Below are 22,030 nucleotides of genomic sequence, written 5' to 3'. Positions count from 1 at the left end.
TTAATCTTAGCTTTGTCGGACACAAGAAAAGATGACTTTGAGGGAAACCTAAGATTTGCCCCAATCCAGAGTTTTTTCATTCGAGAAATTCAAATTTGTGCATGTGTTAAAGATGTATACACTGTGAAAGAAGAACAAGTGATTTTGTGAACAAGTGTGTACAGATACGAAGCAGAAAACTCTGTGATGCTGAAATTACTAGTACGATTTTGACCCTGTATTTACACCTGAATCTGATTGGACTATGACAATACAATCACAAATCAGAGTCCAATCAGAAAGCTGCTGGTGACATTGCCTGAAAGGTGTGTGAATTTAAATATATTTGATGACGCTGTAGAAAATAAACCTTTCATGTGCTGTGTATGTGTGTGTTGGTAAAAGTTTGGGCTTTGTGAAATGACATAAATGTTGACTTTTGTCCTTCATCCTTTCAATAGTGAACTCAGCTGGACTTGTTGCTAATATGACTGTAAGTAACCAACCTTTCATCAACACCCACATGTTCAACAATTTTTTGCATAAACAGTTCAGTGTGAAATGAGATAACCACCATCTGACAGATGAGATCATTTCTAATGAATCAAGCGTTCAGGGAGCACTGACCTCCACTAAAGCTACAAACAACACACACCAGACATCATACAGAATAAATCTGATTCATAGTCAGTGATTTGGATCTGAAGCCATAATGTATTGGGTTTGTCTCTGGCCGGTGACTTCCACCAAGTTTGTTGCTAATCAGTTGAGTCTGATCAGTGGAAGTTTTGATGCATGCGGGTTAAACCTACTCATGTATTTGCTTGTACATGAAACATAGAGACAATAAAACTGTTTTTGCTACAAGAAATGAATGTGTCCATTTAAAATTAAGTCATTTCCTGTGTTTTTGCTGATGATTCAGTGTAAGAAACCAGACCAGAAGATCAAACCGTACTTGAAGGCCAACCTACCAAAACGTCTTCACTTTGCCAACAGCCGTCGTATCGAAGACGTCAACATCCTGGTCGACCCAAAATGGCTGTTTGAGAGGTACCCATTGTTCGCCTTCAGTTTGTCTGTTAGTTTGTTGTTTTTTTTTTTACTGTGTCTTAATTGCAGCCAACAGCTAAAGGATGCAAAAAATTTGAATCAGGTGGCAGTTGGGAAACACATAAAACGTGGGAAGGTATATTTTAAAAGGACACAATTTGATTTGCGATAAACTGTCTGGATCTGGTTAACAGCCAGATGATGGGTGAGCCACATTTAAACGTAGCAAAATACACAGAATGCCCCTCAGGATGTTATCAGCCCACTCACTGACAGAAACAAATTACTTTTAATGCACTCATCTTGGCATGTGATATAAACTCGCCAGGGGAGTTTATTCCCTCACCCACGCACTCCTTCAAACTCGAAACAGTGCTTTTCAGTTTATGTTGGAGACTGATCCGACTGACTTTTGAACTAAAACTGAGGAACTCCCCTGTGTCCCTGCAGATATCCAGGATCTCTCACCTTCTGCTCTGGTGGAGCTCATGGCTATGACAACGATGCTGAGAGCATGCATGTGAGCACTGAGGATTTTTGTTTTTTTTCTCTCCAAGTAGTCAGCAATTATGTCTCAAATAAGCCCTTCTGCCCCCTCTGAAATGTATATCTTTATTTATTTTTTTATCACAGTTATTCCGTAACTTTTAGTTCTTCACCTTTTGACTCTCTTGACCTTTTTCCCCGACGTGTCCATCATTGTCAGTACAGCACTGAAATAAATGTTTGAAATTTCTTCTTTCTTCTTTTCATGCAGGCCATGTTTGTCAGTTATGGACCCAAATTTAAGTCCAAAACAGCAATTGAACCGTTCTCCAACGTCGAGTTATACAATCTCATGTGTGGTGAGTTTTTTGGTGTTCTTTTGATAAATGACGTCTAATAGTACGATTCCAAACAAACCGCAGTCTGAAACTTATTATAGTTGAACTGCGGTCGTTTTAATGAGGCAAATCTGCAGAGATCTGAAGCTTGCATGTAATAAATAATGAATCAGTGAATATTTTTTTCCAATGATTTTAACTGCATTATTAAACTCTGTTATTTCACCTGCTAAAGAACATTTATCAAGCTAAGTTCATGTTATGGAAAGAATGTTAACTCTTCACCAATCGTGAAGAGTTACAGAACCGCTCCTTGTTTGCGCCTGTGTTACCTACATATTACTACAATTCATAAGAAACATAAAGCAATCTAAACGTTAACTGTGATAGATTACTTTTGTCTCGCAGGGTTTCAGTTTCTGCAAATAGATTTTCTAAGCTGAAATCATTCCAAAAATCTTTGTGTGTGTGATTTGGGAAACGGTCACCTGTAATGTGACCTACACAAGATCTATAGTTAAGAAGCATGCAAAGCGACTCATCCGCAAAACTTAACAGTCATCGTCCCATGCAGACTTGCTGAAGATCTCTCCCAGTGATAACAACGGGACCCATGGCAGTATGAACCACGTCCTGAAGCAGGCCTACTACACACCGGTGCCCCCCGCAGAGCAGAGCATGCCTGCTCTTTGTCAGCTGGTCAGCCTCGACCCTGCAGACAGCCTGGGATGCTCCTGCCTTGCCCTGGTTGGTATTATTTTGCTAAAATATAAAAGTATAAAAGCTTCCAGTAGAGTCACCATGAACTGGAGAGGACAGTTGAGAAACAGTGAGCATTATTAACTCATTAACAAATGTTTACTTATTTTAAGGGAAAATAAGAAATAGGAAAACTATATATGAATTATGACCTTAGTTTAATGCAGCTTTAATTGTGACTCAGCTCGATTTGTTGTTGAATTAGATGCTCGTTCCAGGCAATCCAGTCATTATCATCAGGGATAATGCTGTATAAGGGCAGCAAACCGCAGTGGTCAGCCTCCCACTGCCTGAGATTCTCCAGACAACGGGCCGTCCACCCGAAGTGTCCTGCTCTACATCTCTTCTGCAACCGGGCTGTTTGCCGTCGCGTTGGCATTGACCAACCCGTTCCCGGGGCTGTCGAATCAGACGCTGATGCTCTTCCTCCAGAGGGGACCTCTCTGCTGCGCCCACCAGATGTCCTCAGACTTTCCTCCATATCGCAGTCACCTGACTGCCAGAGCCACCTGCTCACCTGTCTCCTATTCTCAGTCGCGTGAGCTTCCCTGCATGCACACAGCTGTTTCCTCATCATCCCAGCCAGTTCCACCGGTTTAATATTTACCCAGCAGAGACGTCCTGCTGTAATCTTTGTTGCTGCCTGATGTTGGTGCTGCCCACTCTCATATTCTGGATAAGATACAGGTTCAAACACGTGCAGATGGATTTGGTTTGGAAATTCCCATTTCCCAATCAATTACGTCCTTTTACTTAGTTTACAGATAGGTGGTAAGAGGATACCGTGATGCTGGGTGGTGCCCCTCCTCAGGCGTTGCCTATCAGATGAAAGCAGGCTTTTAAGGAGGCCTGTTTCAGTCAGAGGCTCAACTGGGAGCTGTGTTACCAGCAGTCTGAGATAATAAGCACCCTTTAAAACTGTGAATCATGCAGAGATCCATTACTAGATCAAACTACAAAGCTGGAAGTGAGCATCAAAGCTCCCATTGGAACTATTGTGATGGTTTCTTTGCATTCACCACTAAATACTGTCCAACTTCAGGGACAGAGCGTTAACATTTAATGCAACAAACTGATTAGACTTTGGTGGTCTAAGGTCATAGGTCAAGGTCACGGTTACCTCACAAAACTACTACTTCCTTCCTACTTGCATTTCTGCAAAACCCCAGAATATGTGCAACGCCAATGTTTTTAAAATGATTTCTTTTTACAATATCCCACAAGGCTTAAGATGATTACACTCCCTCACAAGGACAAGTCATTACAGTCTGCTTGAATATAATCACCAGCTGGATTCTTAACCCCTTCACCTTCCTGTGTTTCTTCCCTCTCATTGTTACGTTTTAGGGAAAAGACTGAACCTAAATGCAGCCAACACAAGGGAGTAGCTGGAAAATGCTTTTAATGACAAAAAACAGAAAGAGTACAGGAGTAAGGGACACAAGGAAACATCAAAAATCCAAACAGGGTAAAACAGGGAAAAGAAGGACGAACCGAGCAGGAAGCAGAAGCACGAGGGCGCACAGGGGACTTCAACAGTACGAACTGACACAGACAAAGGGAAGCACAGAGACTAAATAGACACAAGGGAGGCAAGGGTGATTGAACACCGGTGAGGAAGTAAAAACATCAAGAGACACAAAGAAAGTACAAAATAAAACAGGAAATGACAATGACAAAACTCATAAAGTACAACCAATGTCTGTCATGCCAACCCATGACACTCACCTGCCAATAAAACAGAGACTCCCTCCTCCTCAGTCCAACTAACTAACTGGATGTTTTCACACTTGACAGCTTTTGGAAGAGAAATCTTCACCTTGGCCAGATGTGTGCAAATCTTCAACCACATGACTGTCACACTCAGTTAAAACTGAGTTCAATGCACTGTTAGGTTTTTTGTAAACAATTCAAATACAATCTAACACACCAGTTTTGACTTAGGAGTAAACTGAATTGTCCCTATTGTGCATTAGCTTTTAAATGCCTGCCTGCTCCACCAGATGTAGGCGCTGTCTGGTTGCACATAGACCCCCATTATTTCTGATGTTGGGAGTTTCTCATCTTGGCTCATTCACAACAGTGATTTTATTTTCTCAGCGGCAGTTATCAAAAATACACAACACCACTCACACAATATATCCCTGAAAGTGACCCACTATCATTCTCCATAACAAACGCAGAGCACTGTCCAGAATGATTTGCTGACATTTTCAATAAAGCAAAAAGAGCACTCGAGCATGATTAAAACGTTTTGTATGATTTTGTTGACCGCAGAACAATAGATGCAATAGATTTAGAAAAGAAACATCAAAAGCGGCTAAACTGATTCAGGTTTTAATTATATTAATGTGAAGCCTATGCAAGAGAACATTTATTTTTAGGGCACTAAAACTTTTGCTCAGTTCCCAATTTTTTCTTTTTCACCAAGGATAGCAGCTGGACAGTGGTGTGCTGTGGGAGGTGGCATCAGGGCTGGCAGGTGATGTCACAAGCTAATAAGAAAGACCAGCTCTGTGGTCAGGCTGGAACTCGACAGTCTGGAGTCAACGCATCACTCATCACACTCAGCTGTGCAACTTTTACGCTTGTCTTTGCTGCCGTCCTGCACGGCTTTGTATCTTTGAGGAAACCCACACGGGCACAGGGAGAACACAAAGAAGGGTTCAGAGGCGACAGTGCTGACCACTCTCCTACCATGCCACCACTTTTGTTTTATTTACTTCTAATTATATATTTTTTTTTTTTACTTTTCTCCATTCATCTGTACTGTTCTGTATGTCCTAGGTACAGTATAAACTTCCATTGATTTCCATTAAAAGAATCAGTTTTGTTTTCATCTCTCTCTCATTAGAGTGGAAATGCCATCAATAGCCGTCTGAATCTGACCACAGAAGAGCGTGAGTAATTTTGACTTTTGCGCTTTAAAGATTTTTTAGATATAAGAACATGACATGTTGTGATTCTGTGGCCCTGTTTCCTCTTCTCTACAGTAACACTTGTGTTTTAATTTTTAGATTTTTAGATTTTTGGATTCTAGATTAGCTCCTTTAAAATGTTGTCAATGAGTTTTTGTCATTGCCTACATCTCACCACTAATTTCCAATGTTGTCAAAAATTCCACTGATTGGACAATGTAAAGGGAGCGAAAATTACCTTTGTACCAATGTCACCATTTGCATTTTTCCCCTTTCAGAGTCCGCAGCAGAGAAGAAGCACATGCTATTTGGTCGTCCCCGGATGCTGCAGCCTGACCAGAGTTACTGCATCCTCTACCAGGAGGGATTCATCAGCGGCTATAGCTCCAAAGCTCTGATGCCTCTGTGGAGCTCCTTCACTGTCGACAAACCGGTAAATGTTAAAAATGTACAATTTCAATACTGGAAATGTGCACAGTTCCCATAAAAACACACATAGTGACAGACAATCAGGTTGATTTTGGAGGAATACCATAATCCTGTCAGGTCATGTACACGGTTGAACTGTGCACAATTTCATGTTGTTTCAATGTCTGATTTTGCTGCTCCCACACTGCAGATGATGAACCTCTGTATGGATTCAATAAAAAGGGAAATTTTGAGGAAAATTTTCAGTGTAAATCTTTAAACGTCGGCTTCTTCTAATAAAACAACCCCACACTAAAAATAGTTTTACGATACTGAGACGTTCGGTATCAACATATTTGTTACTTGCCGAATATGTAAATTTACAACATTTCTTAATATTTCTTCGCAGTTACATTTGTTGTACATGAACATAAATTCAATGAGACGTGGTTCAGAACATCTTCAGGTTTGCTGTGTGGTAATTAAATTATTTACAAATTAATTGAGTTATTACAGTGGATTAAATTACTTAATCACTTCCCCGAGTGGCATAGTTTAATTCTGCCAGTTGTGACACTAGCAAACAAACATTAATGTATATTAATCTATTTTAGCCAGAATATGTCCAGTCAGTCAATTAATACATGAAAGCCAACCATGAATAATGCTGAAACATAAAAGAACTATGAATATGGACATAGTACAATATTAATAGCACCTTAAAAGGAAATGTTTACACAGCACATGAAGTTCAAGTAATTCAGCAGGACCCACCACAGATCACTGTTTATTTTGGCTTAGGAATGCTCATTATCATTGTCTACCGACCACAGTTAGCGTCCACTAACCACCTTTTCCTCCACCCGCTATGAGACACAGTCTTCATCAGCAGATAGAAATTAGTCTCAGCTCGTATTATTTTATTGGCCCTCATTCATTTAAAAGATTATTATATTGATTTAACAGGTGGTGTTCATGCAGTTTTCAGGGACATTCTGTGGTAAAAATTACTGTATTGCCAATTATTTTTTTAAGTGTTTGGAGATGATTAAATCTGATACAAATGATAACTAAAGTCTGAATTTTCCCATCATTGCAGATGAGCTTGGACCCACTATTTCCAGTAACACCAGACTGTTTGAGGGCTGATGTCAGACTTCCAGCATCCAAGAGCCCTAGATGTGATCAGTATGACACAGCTGGGAACCTGACACATGCCTTCCTCTACCCGCCTAGTATGTATCAGCACCCAAATGACACAAAACTGAGTTGCTTAGACTTTATGCATAGACAGCCAATGACACAGACACACACACAAACACACACAGTCACTCACTCAAGAATGTTTTGTCTGTTGTCCATCCCTTGGTGCTCAAAAACATACAGTAATTGTTTGAGGAGACACAACCTAAATCCCTAAGCCCTATTCACAAAGCTGCTGAGACAAACTTTTAGTAAGGAAACATGAAAACTCCTAAGCTAAGAGTGCAACTCTGTTGCTATGGCTGATGTCAGTTTTCATGGACGAGCTCCCTTGCAGGAACCAAAGCGATTGGTTGATGAAAGAGCGTCTGTGCCGGTGAAAATGCATGCACAACTTCTCGCAGTAAAAAAAAAAAAAAAAAAAAAAACAAAAAAAAAACCTGAATACTAAAATAATAACAGATTAATTGCTGTTTACAAAAACAATGCATTCTTCAAAAAGTATCTGTATGATTAGGTTTGTTTTACTATAAAAAATAGAATTAGGAGTCCTCTCCACTGCTTCTAACTTAGGTGCTACTTTTAGCGCCATGTGGCTTTGAGTATTACTCTTGGCCAAAAACAACACAACACAACACAAAAGCTCAAACATAAATGTTCCGTGATGGGAAACCATGACATTGGGATTGTTTTACCTTTTAGACCATATCAAGACCATATCATTCAATCTTCATAATATAATCAAACCTAATTTTGCCTTGTTACAGACCAGATAATATATTATGATAACTTGCTTCACTTCCAAACATCAAAAGGCCAAACAGTTCGGCTTCCAAATATCCACGCCTTGTTCCAAAACGTTTGCAGAGAGCCCTGTAAAATGATATGAGATTGCTGAGATTGCAGAATTCTTTGGCAACAATACAATTTGTGCATAGCCATGCCATGCTTTCCTTACTTTTGGATGGTTCGAATCATTTCCTCAACCAGACCATCAGTCTGCGGATGATATGGAGCGTATAGACTTCTCTTAATGCTTAATATGGCATATATTACTATCATGGATCCAAAACAGTACATAAGAATTATTGCATTTAAAAAGTCGCTCCCCTGGTCAGATTTCTCTTCGGTGCGTCAAACTGGTGGACACATTTCAGCGGCAGGGTCAGAGTAAGAGAGAAACGACATTGTCCCACCTCATGATTGTGGCATAAATAGATTTACTTCAATATACTGTACCTTATACCGCATACATTTTTCTTCTCTGTGTGGTATGAAATAAATCTGCTCAAATTAAATACAAAGTTTATGATTGCATTGGTAGATACAATGATAATAACAGACTTGTAATGACCAACAATATTTGTTTGGGAGTTCTTGAACTCTTCTATGTGTTGGAGAGATACCACTAAAACAATGTTGTCATAGATTTTTCAAATTAAATTAAATTATGTAGTGAAGACAAACAGAGGGAGCTGGATGGAGTTATGGGAGTGGTGTTGTCAGAAGGCTTCGTTTGCTCTCTAATAATTTGGATTAATACGTATAACTAGAAAATTCCAGGGAAATTTTGAGTGCCACGGGGGCTACTGCCGGGATGAGTACATGATTTATTTCCAGTGTTCAAAAGTCACCCTGATCATATTCTGGTTTTGAGAAATGTCTTGATATAAAAGACTCTGTTATAAAACAATGTCACATCCCTCCATCATGTATTATGTGGGAAATATCTCATATTCTGTGTTTTTTTTTTTTTTTTAATAAAACAAGAGGCAACATGTCTTCAAACTGGCATTTAAAGGGTTAAAATCCTGAAGACTAATAAACATTTCATAGGTTTGAGCAGAACTGAAGTGGTTTAAGAGATGTATGCAAAAAAAAGCTGAAAAAATATTGATATATGATGATTTTATAGCATTTTCTTTGTGTGTCCTTTTTTGGACGCGAGGAACCCCAGAGGGTACAAAATGTGTTACCAGTGTATAATAGACCTGTAACAGTAACTGATATTAGATTTTAAAAATATGTCAAAAAAGACACTTTCTTGCAGAAATCCATACCTTCAGCTGTAACACAGCCAAAATGATCAGCAAATCAAAAAAGAAAAGTGAAGAAAATGTCCAAAAAAGGACAGAGGGACCCCTGAGGGTTAATAAATCCCCTGAACCGCTATTTAAATTACCACTATTATGTTTTTTTCTGTGCTAAATTTAACATTACTGGGGAGGAGAGCAACGCGACTAGAAGTGACAGCGAGAGAGGGCTAGTAGCTTCTCCTCTCCTCTGTCTCAGCGGAGACCGTCACAACTTCATTCACTCTTTCAACAAAACAAAAAAAAAAGCAACGAAGGAAGCAGTAAATGGACTTACATATTTAAGACCTAACTAAATGTAATTTAAGACCTAACATGCGGCTAATGTAAAGCTAGCGGAGCTTGGAGAGTTGGTTATCTGGTTGCTAGGCGCACGCACGCACGCACACAGGTCAGGAGCTGCCGTTGCCATGGCAATGTGAAAATCTGCCCAGAATTTGGCTTCTACATGGCTTCAAACAACTGCAAATTATGAGAAAACCGTTACTTCTTTTCATAAACCGAAAAGACCGTGCCAGACACTGAAGCCAGAAGTTTTTACAGTCTCTAATTTATTCAGATATTCCTTAAAATGAGTGTGTAAGCTCAGTGCGAAGACAGAGTGAGATTCTTTTGAAAAAAAAAGACGATTACATTAGGTGTCAATGAGAGTGAGACAGGTATTGCTGCCGGACTCGGCACCCACGTTTAAATTTTGTGCAGACCCTGCCTGTCAAAGTTACATTTTATGAATCCCAACAACTATGTCTACATTTTCAGAAATAAATATTTGTCTCCTTTTTACGGTTTGGCCGTGAGCTCGAGTTAAAAATAAAAATAAAGGTTATTTTTTACTGCTTCACGCACTCTAGCCAACTGACGCTTTCACTCTAACTTTGAAGAAAAAGTGATTTGCACTCCTCCTTTGAGTGCTCAGAGTTTGAAAAGTTTACATGTTATGTAAAAACAGTTCCTGTCTTTTCGAGAGAGCAGAAGTTTTCCTCCGTTTTATAGTTTGAATCACATTTCTACGTGCAGGTATGAGAGAGCTCGGTGACTCAGCAAAAAGGTGACATTTTGTAGAAAAAAGGTGAAATTTTGTGGGTTTCTAAAGAAAATGCCAATGCATTCCTAATGCATTATTTATTCCCAGTTTTTTGGGAATAACTTTGGGAAAAATTGGAATTTTAACACCAAAACTCATAGCAGCTCTTTCGGGATCAAGATGCACGTTTTGATGTATATATTACCGGGGTTTTCTCAAAGCTGCGGGACAAGTTACGCGCCAAAATTTGGCGGAAGAATAATAAACCCGAAGGAGAATATTAACTGCCCCTTCTTTCTTCTGCAAGAAAGCCCCGAGGCACTCCTCTCAGCTATTCTAGCTGTAGAGGAGTGCCTCGGAGCTGAGCACCAGTGGCACTAATAAGTATTTCTAGCACACAGTCATTGTGCTTGAGGAGCTGAAGCGGTTTCAGCTGGTGGTTTAGGGTTAGGGTGGTCCTGATTATCCCAGCTCAAAGCTGCTTAAATCACTTTTGAAGTTGGTGCTGTGTATGTTTGACAGGTGTGAGGGATTCCTTTTTAAATGAATTTCTAAAACATTCAGGTCTTAATTTAAGACTTTTAATTATGACCTAGTAGCTAAACATTACTAGACAGCACTTACACCCAGAAAAGACACATCCAATAAAACTGAGGGGTAGAATCCAACAGAGCTATTAGCACAGTTTAGAAAGATGGTCTTTGCTTTGCGTCACCAGCTGTACTCGCCCTTACTATTGCGTTACAAGGCCCTTGGTTTTAACATTTGTACCATTTCTGTACAACTGAGCTAAAACACAATATTTACATTAAATGGAATGTGGACTGTGTGAGGAAGCTGGAGCACTTGGGGCCAGTTTAAAAGCACAACCTTCCTGTCATGAAGTGACGACTCTTCTACCACCAAACAAAACTTAATTTGTACTGAGGAAAAATGATGCAATTCATGCAAATGCATTCAGACTGTTAACAATGGGGTCTTTTGTGCTTGCAAGTGAAATCAGCTGCTACCTGCGAGCCAGGAAATCACATGACAAAGCATCGGTCTGGGCTGCTGAGGCAAAAGCTGAGACAAAGAAAATTTCCCTTTTAAACTAAATCTTGATTCACAAAACAGGAAATTTGAAGTGCACCATTATCTGTTCATCCTCCATCCTCACGTCTCGCAAGTCATGTTTTTGTTTGTTGTCTTCTCTGCTGTTGGGGAAAAAAACACACTCCTCAATTTGGTAAGAAAGAAAATGATTCCCTGGGGCATCTGCAGCTAATGAGAACAAAACATTGGCTGTTAACAATCAGAACATGAGTCATTTCCTACTAGATTAGTTGGTGCAGGTTCTTTTTTTTTTTTAATATATTTTTTAGGGCTTTTGTGCCTTTATTGGACAGGATAGTAAAAAGAGACAGGAAATGGGGAGGCAGAGAGAGGGGGAATGACATGCACCAAAGGCTGTCCGATGCGGGACTCGAACCGGGGCCAACTGCAGCAAGGACTGTAGCCTCTACACATGGGGCACCTGCTTAGGCCACACGACGCCCCAGTGCAGGTTCACATTTATGTAAAGTAGTGTTGCATTACACCACATCATTACAATTATTTGTATGAAAATACAAAGACTTGACTCAGAGCCCTTTTTAAGTTATTTGATTTTTGGCTGCAGTTTCTGTTCTTGTGTTGGATTCAGTTAAATATACAAACTGGATACACTGCAGTGTTGACCTAATACTGAGATAATCACTTCAATGAAAAAAAAACACCCCAAGGTTTTTCTTCTCTAGAAGTGAGCTGCATTTCTTATCTCTGCATCTCTCAGTCATTTGATGAAACATACTTGGCATGAATTTACTGTAAGATTTTTTTTTTTTTTTTTATCAAAAATGAATTGGTACTTGAAGGCCTAATTGTGCAGTTGTCACATTGGACGCTTGTCAAGCCCAATCAGATAATCCATGAGGATGGTTTGTTTCTCAGAACAGAGGCTTTAACTGTGCAGAATTGTAAAACATTTCATAAGGATTGGGTTGGAAATGGAAAACTAATCTTTTACTAGAGCAAATAATTTATATAAAAGATCACAGAACTTACAAAGGTTAGTATTGTGTTGTCTTTAAATGTAAACAAAAACCCTTGTTTCTTGTGGTGTTTTTGCAGACCTGAATGCAACAGTGGACCAGCAGTACGATGCTCTACTGATGAGTAATGTGGTGCCAATGTACCCCGAGTTTAAGAGTAAGTTACACTGAAAAACCAAACTGCACAGAAATTATGTCAAATTTAAAAAAACTAATTTCTAACATCTATATTCCTCCTCTCCTCTCCTCTCCTCTCCTCTCCTCTCCCCTACTCTCCTCTCCTCTCCTCTCCTCTCCTCTCCTCTCCTCTCCTCTCAGAGATCTGGTACTACTTCCATAAAACCCTATTAAAGAAATATGCCTCTGTGTACAACGGCATAAATGTGGTGATTGGCCCCGTCTTTGATTACAACTATGACGGCCATTTCGACACTCCAGAGCAGATCCAGCAGTAAGTTCCCTAGGGAGGATGAAGATACTATGATAACCACTTTTCAACACAGTCTCACATCAGTTTGTGTCCTCAAACAAAAAAAATTGAATCTATGGATTACGTGTACCTGGACATGAATTGTCCATGTTTTTCCTGATATATGGTAAGAAATGGAAATTAATTTTTTTGAATGAAGCGCTACATTAATTAACAGCTGCAAAGTCAACAGGAGGGAAAGAACGACTTCTCGTGTATTGGCGTCTGGTTCTTGAGTTATATGTAAGTTTTGCTATTGCTACATAGCTAACGTTAGCATTAACAGTTGTTTACTTGTTTGCTTGTCACTTTCCAATAGCGACTGTAGGCTCCAATCTGCCCTGAAGACGTAGTGCTGCTCAGAGGATGTATTATAACCTCTTGTCTTGCGTTTTTTTGCCGAAGCGCTTGTCGAGCAACAATCTCCACCACCTTCTCCCAGGAAGAAACCACATTCGGCGGTAGAGAAAACGTACAAATAGGCCCTTTAAGATTAGTGAAAGATGTTGGTTTTGGTTAAATATAAATAAAAAGGTTGTGTCTGAAGTCACTGTGAACTTTTTCTATTTTAAAGCAGACCTCTAACTTACCCTAACTTTAACCAAGTACTGTGAGAGTCTGAACAGAACCATCACTAAGTTACATTTTGTTGTGTCGATGGTCATGAAAAAAATGGACAACTTGTGTCCATGTACTCGAAATCAGTAGATTACATTGACCTGGATAACTGCCTGGGTTGTACAGTTTTGCAGAAAATAAGACAAACAGCCTTGCTTTGTGCATCACATCACTGTAAAGTTTGCACTTCATCCACAGGGTTTCAAAGCCCAAAGGATTTTTAAACTTTTAGCCAGAAAGTCACATTAAAATAAGACTATTGTTAAGTAAGTGCATACAGAACCATGTACTGTCACAAATAAAAAATATGTGTGTAGCATGTGGCTCTTATATGTAAACAGCCTAACCATTAAGCCACCATCATCGGCTCTAATACAGCCATGTGCATGTGATCCTCGTACACAAATACCGCTTGAAACAAACAAAGTGTATCCTCGTTGCACTTTGCAGCTTCCTTAGAATTTCGGATTTAGAAGGAATTCTTCTGGATCACTTTAGTGCAATGGTGCTGGAACAAAATAGGAAACCTTTTTTTTGCATTTTGGAGGCTTGTGGTAGGTTAACATTCCCATAAAAGTTCCTGTTGGTTTCCTGTCATCAGTTGCCCATCTCAAGTATTGGACTGATGATCTATCCAGGATGTACCTCGCTTTCATCAGCTGAGTGCATGTGGATGGTCCCCAGACTGTCACAACCCTTCCTAGAATATTGAAAAATGAACTGAAATGTTATGATTCCCATTTTTGTTTTTGTCCATTCACACAAACAGAAAAATGGAAGACAAGGTAACAGTGAAAAAATAGCAATAGTTAGAAATGACAACAAAGTCAAGGGAAGTTTTTTATTCCACCTTTCCAACCACCGTGCAATTCAAATTCAATTCAATTATTTAATGACACAAAAGGCATTTAAAAGGGGTAATTGTAAGTTTTCTCTGCTGCTGAACATTTTTCTTGCCGGGAGGGAGTGGAGGTGATTGTTGCTTGACGAGAGCTTCAGCCACTGTTGTATTTACAAGATGAGGTTATAATACGTCTTCAGGGCAGATTGGAGGCTACAGTGAGTCGCTATCGGAAAGTGATGAGCTAGCTGGTTAGCACGCTAACTTCAATAGAATAAAAAAGGCGTGATGAAGACGAGATTTATTGTCGTTGCTTTCCACCACTGGAATCCTCTCTTGGTGAGCAAAGGAATGAAGTTCGATGCTGAACTCACAACGTTTCTTCTAGACTGGTGACTAAACAGGCATTCATGCTAACATTGGCTATGTAGCAGTAGCAGAGTTAAACAAATAGTTAAGACACAAGAGGAAAGGTAACAGAAAATGATTTTTTCAGGAGTGAACGGTGAGGAACTGTGGGGAAGTGAGTTCTATTGTCTGTTCAATCAGGAAAGATTAATTTGCTTAACGAATAAACTTTTATTGCCATTTGCAAAGAGATATGACAGTTGCTGGGGGTTAGACCCCATCGTGATGTTATTATATGTGATAAGGGGGTGAGGCTCTAGACACTGGTGTTGGTCCTGGAGATAGGAAGAGGAGAAGCTGGAGATCTGCATGTGAATAGAGTGATGATGAGCTCGGCCTGACTGGATATGAAGACTGGAGGTGAAAGGGGTGGAGGAGGGTCGCAGCAACCGCACTGAAATGACAGCTGACAACGGGAGAGAGAGGAGAATAGATTTTAAAGCATGACTGGGACAACTTGATTGGCAGTATGAAATCGTGGCGTGATGTAATTGGTTCCCGAACAACTGAAATCAGCTGAGGGAGATTAGAGGTACTCTTCCTGATTGAACTTAATCTAAGCTTCATTAAAACAAAGAGCATGTCTACTTCACCAGTTTGGGTCTCATCTGTATAAACAACCCCTAGAGGTAAGTGTTTTTTTTTTTTTCCTGGTAAGAAATTAAAAAAAAAAAAAACCTTTTCAACTTGCTTCTCTAGGGTTGTTTTCACAGATGAATAAAAAAACTTATAGATATTTTATTTATTTATTTTTTGGGGCTTTTTGTGCCTTTATTGATAGCACAGTAGAGAGAGACAGGAAATGGGAAGGCAGAGAGAGGGGGAATGACATGCAGTAAAGGGCCGTCCGATGCGGGATTCGAACTGGGGCCATCTGCAGCGAAGACCTTAGCCTCTGCATATGGGGCGGATGCTCAACCAACTGCACCACTCGACGCCCCTTATTTATTTATTTATTTATTTATTTATTTATTTATTTATTTAAAAAAATCACTTAACTCTCAGGAATTCACACCATGGCTTTTTTGTAAAAGTAGTTCCAATCAACAGTTTGGAACATGATTAAATTGCAGGCAATCATAACAACAATCCTCATGGATCAGGCTACATTACCAGTTACTGTTGAAACTAAGCAAACTTGGGGTTAAAATGACTACACACACACACACACACACACACACACACACACACACACACACACACACACACACACACTCTTTTTTCTTTCTACTGTAAGTGCCAATGCTGTAAGAACTATAATGCACCACTGACATATCCCAACACTGGATCTTAGCTCAGTTCAAATCAATCAAAAAGCAGCTCTTTCTGAATATGAACAGCTACAAGGAGAGAAAAACATTAAAAACTCACATCATCATGTGGGACAAAATGTAAGCTCTCATCACCACTGTTTTGTTGTTAAGTGCCTGACTTGGTAATTATCAAGCGCTGATGCCGCCTACTTGTTTCAGTGTATGTTGATGGTAAAGATAAGTCTAGGCTTTCTTTGGAAAAGGAAAAGCCCCACCCTCCACCCCCACCCAGTACATTTTCTGTTGAATTTCATATTTAATCAAAGCTAAGTTATGGCTTTTGTTTATTTCCTACTTTGTTCACATGAAGTTCACTTTGTCAGTAAATTGACTGACTTATTGTCGATTGGTTTGTGGTCACACAGCGAGACGACCATAAACGTGGGTTAGGTGTCGCCTCCACTTTCTTGTTTCAGCGACTATTGACGATGACTCCAGGTGCAGGGTTTCTACAGTGTTTAAGAGAAATGTCGTCTTTACTGTGAGACACAGAATGTAGCATGTTGCATCTGACCGACTGAGAGCCATTGCAAAGTGCTGCTGAGCCAACCATCGACATAAATATAAATGAAAACCAAGGAAAGAAATGTGTACTTGTGGTCTGGTCTTTTTATTAGTTTTTTTGGTTCAGGGCTCTTAGTTCCACTGGGACGAAGACTGAGGTCTGGAAACGCTCTCGCCCACAATCAGTGCTGGACCTCGCTGATGCACCTGTGTCTGAATGGGATCAAACCCGTGATGCCAGGTTCAACCAGGATAGAAAGCCTAAAACCTGAAGCGTGGGAGCTGCAGCACATTAACACCCACACTATTGGAAATTAAATGGTCATCACAACTGGCTGGAGGGTTTTACTGAATTACACAGCACTTGGGATGATTCTGCTCATTAATAAGACCGTGAATTTTTGTGTGATTAAAGGTTTGTTTCCGGCACCAACATCTCCATCCCCACACATTACTTTGCGGTGCTGACCAGCTGCAGGGACTCGGCCCAATCAGTGACCACCTGCACGGGCGAGCTGCAGACCGTGTCCTTCCTGCTGCCTCACAGACCCAACAACTCAGAAAGCTGCAAAGTAAGAAAATGACAATGTCACAGTTGACCTTTTTGTGACTCAGCTGTATCCAGTTTTTTATTTATGTGTTTATTGTCTTGTCTCTAAGAGCCACTTCACACTGGAGCAGACAAACTGAAAGTCTTTGTATGGCTCATTACAAAACTGAGTCCCTGCTGTCTGCCTTTCATGCTGGCTTCTCCTGAACAAAGCAGCAGTGTGCTCTCCTCCTGTTTCATGTGAAGTGGTGATGATATTTCCATTTACTGACACACAGGAGCAGTGAAGCCAGATCAAATAATAACAAAGAGTTCAAACGAACTGTGCAACATTGTGTTGCAGAGCCATAAATGGAAGTCTGTTGTTGGTTAATGTTTGGCAAAGAACCAGAAATACTGAAATAAAATACTCAAGTCGAAGTGACCTAGTGCTAAACCAGCTTGTTCATCTCATCCCACAATTTAAATTGTGGCAGTAGAGGTAAGGCCATAGGAGAGGATTCATCCTCTCAAGCATAAATGTACTTAGTTTTTTCCACATGATAGCCTAAAGTTAAAAGGAGCTTGACTGATGTTCAATATGAAAGTTTTAATTCCAGGAAAAAAGCACCTGTATCTAAAATGAAAATTACTGAGAGGTAAAGAAAGAGGAAGTATCCAATAGAGTATGAGTAAATTATTGAATTACTATAGAAAAAAGCATGAATGTGCCCTATAGACACCAGGGATCATTAGATTCTGATATTTCCATACATAAAGTGCAAATTTAAGTCCAAGGATCGGCCTGTAAGAAAGCTCCAAAGTCTCAGTAGAGTGAAAATATTGGCACTAGAGGAATAATTAGGGAGTTAACAAAATCACATCAAATCATCCTCTGGGGACCTTGAATGTCTACACCAAGTTTTATGATCAGGCCAGAACTTTTTGAGCAGTCAACAGAAATCAGCCAGAACTGGAGATGTGAGTGTTGGAAAAACAGAAAAATCAACAGTTGAAATGACATTGTAATCCTTACATTATGATTCTAGTGAGGAAAAATTGACAAATCCTAACCAAGGTAGGAATTATTACTTTATTATAGGCTGAAATAGTTAAAAACAGAAAGAAGAAAAGTAGCCCAAATTAAGAGACGGATTAGTTTACCTTTGTTCAAACAGTCAAATTTAAAGTAATTTTTGTCACTTTTGTCAATGTTGCATTGCCAGAGCACAGAAGACGAATCTCACTGGGTGGAGGATCACATGTGGTTCCATCAATCACGAGTCAGAGACGTTGAGTGGATCACGGGACTGGACTTTTACCGAGGCAGCAATCGACCAATCCCAGAGCTGCTGAGGGTGAAGACCCGCCCCACAGCCGCCATTCACAGGAAACGCTGAAAGTAATCTCCATTAAAAAAAACAAATATACAGTTTAGGAATATATGTGAAAACCAATATTTAAATTCATGTTCAATATTTGTTAAATTCTTCATAATTAGTTTTAAATTGCATCATCCAGCAGGATAACATTGTTTATTTATTAACTTTTTAGTTTTTAATCTGATCATTTTATTTTTATTATATATATTTTATTGAATCTTATTATGTTCCTATTGTCATGATTTCTTAATCTGTTGATTTTGTATTAACTCTATATTTAAAGGATTATTTCATGCCCCAAATTAGACGAGACAGATGGGTTCATCTCAACGTCTGTTTCAGTTCCTTTAAATAGAAGAAAAACAAATCTATCTTTTCCTTGCATGCACTTCTCAGTTTGAGAAAATACTGAATATATTTTGTATACTGTACCAAGAATTAGAACAGTGTCCACTAAATTCAAGAGATATTGCTGTATTGCTGTATTATTTCAAATATGTTTTTCATAGCACTGATGAGCACAAATGGAACTCCATTCACTTCCACTGTCTTGGTGGCAGCAGAGGTTTTAGAGCTGGATGTCTCATTTAGGAAGTAAAACCGAAACTAATATGAAATACCACTCATGGTCAGTGACTTTCAAGTGTATGTTTTTATCATGTGGGTAAAATGACGTCATGAGGACGCCGTCTGCAAAGGTGTGACCCTTTTGTAGTCATCTTAGACCATGAAGAATGAACCAAAATGAGACTGTGTCTGGTCTGGTCTGTTATTTCCTTTATGTCATCAGCTGTGTCTGCCCTTATCATTGTTCTTGTCACCTAGCAACCTTGACAATATGTAATTTTTTTCACAAAAAGTTGTGAGCTGAAACCCAATACCTACATTTAAAAGTGTAATCCTCAGGCTGTCTGTCGGTGTTGTTTGCTGCCAAATTATTTTCATTACCAGCGCGCAATGAATCTTGGGAAAGGTTGGGCTATGAAGGATCCACCCATTGGATCCTTCGTTGCCCAGGAAAAGAAGGACGCCTCTCTGCCGCCTTTTGAAGGAGCCTTCCAAATAGAACAGCCTAGTCGTGCTGCTGTGGCGCAAACAGTCCTCAAATGCAGCCTCTGAAGGATATGGCCTCTTTATTGGAGCACAGTTGTTGATATTTGGTTGAATGTAGGTTTTGACTGTTGAGCAAGATTAAATTTTACAACAGCTACTAATGCCAATGTCAATTTGACGTAGAATACTGATGACAGCTGACATTAATATTTTGTTCTGTTCTGTTAATAAGTCACTGAAATCCAACGTCTTCCAAATGTGTCCAAACATCTGCTAAATATCCCAGTGTCAGTTACCTAATGATGGATTTTCTGTTCCAACCAAAATTTAGCATCTGTCCAGCATTTGAGTCTTAAGAGTCCAACGTCTTTCTGACGTAACACTGACGTCTGGTGACTGTTGGACTGCAACAGTCATTGTTTTTGTTAATTAAAAGACTATTATTTTAGCTTCAGGACAAATTACAAACAGTAGTCCTTTTCCTGTTTTTGTTCATCCATGTATCCACAGATTTGTGTCTGTATCTTGCCACTGGCTGATTCACTTCCTTCTTGAAAGACAACACTGCAGGCTGACTGCTGGAATTAAGGATGTATAAATGGATATGTGAAGCAGTTTTGGGAAACCACAAACCTGAAAAGGGTCCAGGATGAGGCATCCAGGGGTGAAGGTGGATTTTCTGCAAAATATGAAGGAAGCAAATTTAATATGTCTTATTCACTGAAATGTTTGGATGTTCCAGCCAATTTAGCTTCAAGAAGTACATGTCCTGTCATCCTATCGAAGACTTTTTAAGCCAACACTGCGTTAAATAATGATACCTGCTCTAGCCAGTCCAACCGTACTTGATCCAAGTGAAAATAATACGGCAACTACAGTGCTTCTTCACCTCTTCCATAGAAATGCATTTCATTACTGATCTGTACTTGTTGAGGTTAAGTTTTCCAGTGCTGTATGCTGTTCTTAAGAAACATGTTACATATTTACGGAATGTGCATTAGTTACTATTGATAAACAGATTTCTAGTGAAGGGCTGGCTTTCATACAGGATAAACCTACTTGTTCTTGCTGATACACAAACAGGAAAAAACATTTTTACCAACAATTAACCAAATGGAAAACACCCACAAGGTTTTAAGTGATCACTGCAGCAGGCAAAAAGATAAGGTAGATAACCCAGGGCTTACATTCACCGCTTTATTACAAACAGTTGCTTGAATATTGCGGTGAATGAATGAAGCAAATAAATTGCTTAATTTATGTCACAGGGAGGTGTTCAGGGTGGAGGCTGTTCTCCCGGATGTAGGGGGATTGGGGTGGATGAATGCGTCAACAAAGCACAGGGCTTTGAAGAGCTCTGTGAAGTTCCCATTTGAAAACTAGAGTCATTGTTTTTTCTTTGATTCATGTCCTCTAACCCAAACCACAATGTTTTTCTAGACTGGAGGTCGACAACTGGTGGCCAAATCTAGTTTTCTTCTTTCTCTCGCCTGAACAATGCTTATTATCCATTTTGAGAGTGAATGAAAGACACAAGCAGTCACAGATCACGCTGCGGGCTGTACTGTAGCCCGCACAGCACCATACAATGTGTGATGTAAAAAAAAAAATAAGACCAGTTCAGTAAATCAGTATAATGCACAATATTCCAGTTTCATTTTTATCAATCAAGTTCTTAAATTGTCCTTTGATTATGTTCTGCTCGCCATCTAATGGATTAAGTAAAAATTGGCCCAATGCCAAACTTACTTGCCGACCCCTGTCCTTAACCTAACCAAACAATGGCCATTCCATAAGGTTAGGGTTAGTGATAGTAACCATGACAACAAAAGTCCGGTTCTCTGGGCCATTTGAGGAGACTATCGATCGAAATAAAAACAGCATAATTGAAAACTGTTTCAATATTCTGATGTTTGTGTTTTGACATGAAAGTTAGTGTTAGCTTCAGTTGAACACATGGACGCTTGTTAACACTTAACCTTTGTGAATTCATGGTCAGTCATCTTTCCCTTTCTGGGTCAAAGATTCTAAAATTGAGTCGATAAAATCCAGGTATATCTCCATTTACCTGATCAGTTTGTGAGAGAATGATCTGCCCTTAACGTGTGTGTTGGTCACAAATCACAAGAGGGATTTATTAGTGTAAACTGGGGTTTGACTTTATTTTTGGATAAGGTAAAGTGAGAGGAGACATGCCGTATTTTCAAGTGTTGAAATTCTGGATATAGGCCTACAGTCTACTATGTTTACACGCAGAGAATACACAGATTATTTCTATGATTATCTTTTGTGACACTTTGTGTTATAACAGCTGAAGCACTGCTGGTGTGTCTCTCCTGTTCTGTCACGCTTGACTAGTTTCACTACGTAACTGGCAGAGGTGTAATTCATTCTGTTTTAGCATCTTACCACATAGTTATTTTTATCTTCAATGGTTCATAAATAGTGTCTGATTTTCTTCTACAATGGAAAAGTCTGCCAGAGGGGAAAATATCATGATGACATGATAATTATGGTACGGCTCTTTGAATGACTCACCGGCTGCTGCAGCAGTGATGACTTACTGAGATAAACTCACAC

General features: G+C 39.5%; 1 protein-coding gene across 3 annotated transcripts in view; it reads left to right on the top strand.

Annotated features, from left to right (window-relative positions):
• LOC130184186 (ectonucleotide pyrophosphatase/phosphodiesterase family member 3) overlaps positions 1-19,918 on the top strand; it is a 52,664-nt gene extending 32,746 nt beyond the window's left edge. For all 3 annotated transcript variants that reach the window (XM_056400043.1, XM_056400044.1, XM_056400045.1), the window contains 12 exons: positions 441-472; positions 905-1,032; positions 1,483-1,552; positions 1,790-1,877; positions 2,431-2,603; positions 5,470-5,515; positions 5,812-5,966; positions 7,041-7,176; positions 12,413-12,490; positions 12,652-12,784; positions 16,902-17,058; positions 18,242-19,918. In XM_056400043.1, the coding sequence (XP_056256018.1) occupies positions 441-472; positions 905-1,032; positions 1,483-1,552; positions 1,790-1,877; positions 2,431-2,603; positions 5,470-5,515; positions 5,812-5,966; positions 7,041-7,176; positions 12,413-12,490; positions 12,652-12,784; positions 16,902-17,058; positions 18,242-18,415 (1,370 nt within the window). In that variant the 3' untranslated portion in view covers positions 18,416-19,918. The remainder of the gene's footprint in view (positions 1-440; positions 473-904; positions 1,033-1,482; positions 1,553-1,789; positions 1,878-2,430; positions 2,604-5,469; positions 5,516-5,811; positions 5,967-7,040; positions 7,177-12,412; positions 12,491-12,651; positions 12,785-16,901; positions 17,059-18,241) is intronic.
• Positions 19,919-22,030: the final 2,112 nt, after the last annotated feature.

This window comes from Seriola aureovittata, chromosome 16 (genome assembly GCF_021018895.1).
Source record: "Seriola aureovittata isolate HTS-2021-v1 ecotype China chromosome 16, ASM2101889v1, whole genome shotgun sequence".
NCBI lineage: Eukaryota > Metazoa > Chordata > Actinopteri > Carangiformes > Carangidae > Seriola > Seriola aureovittata.
This window is presented reverse-complemented; position numbering and strand designations above follow the sequence as displayed.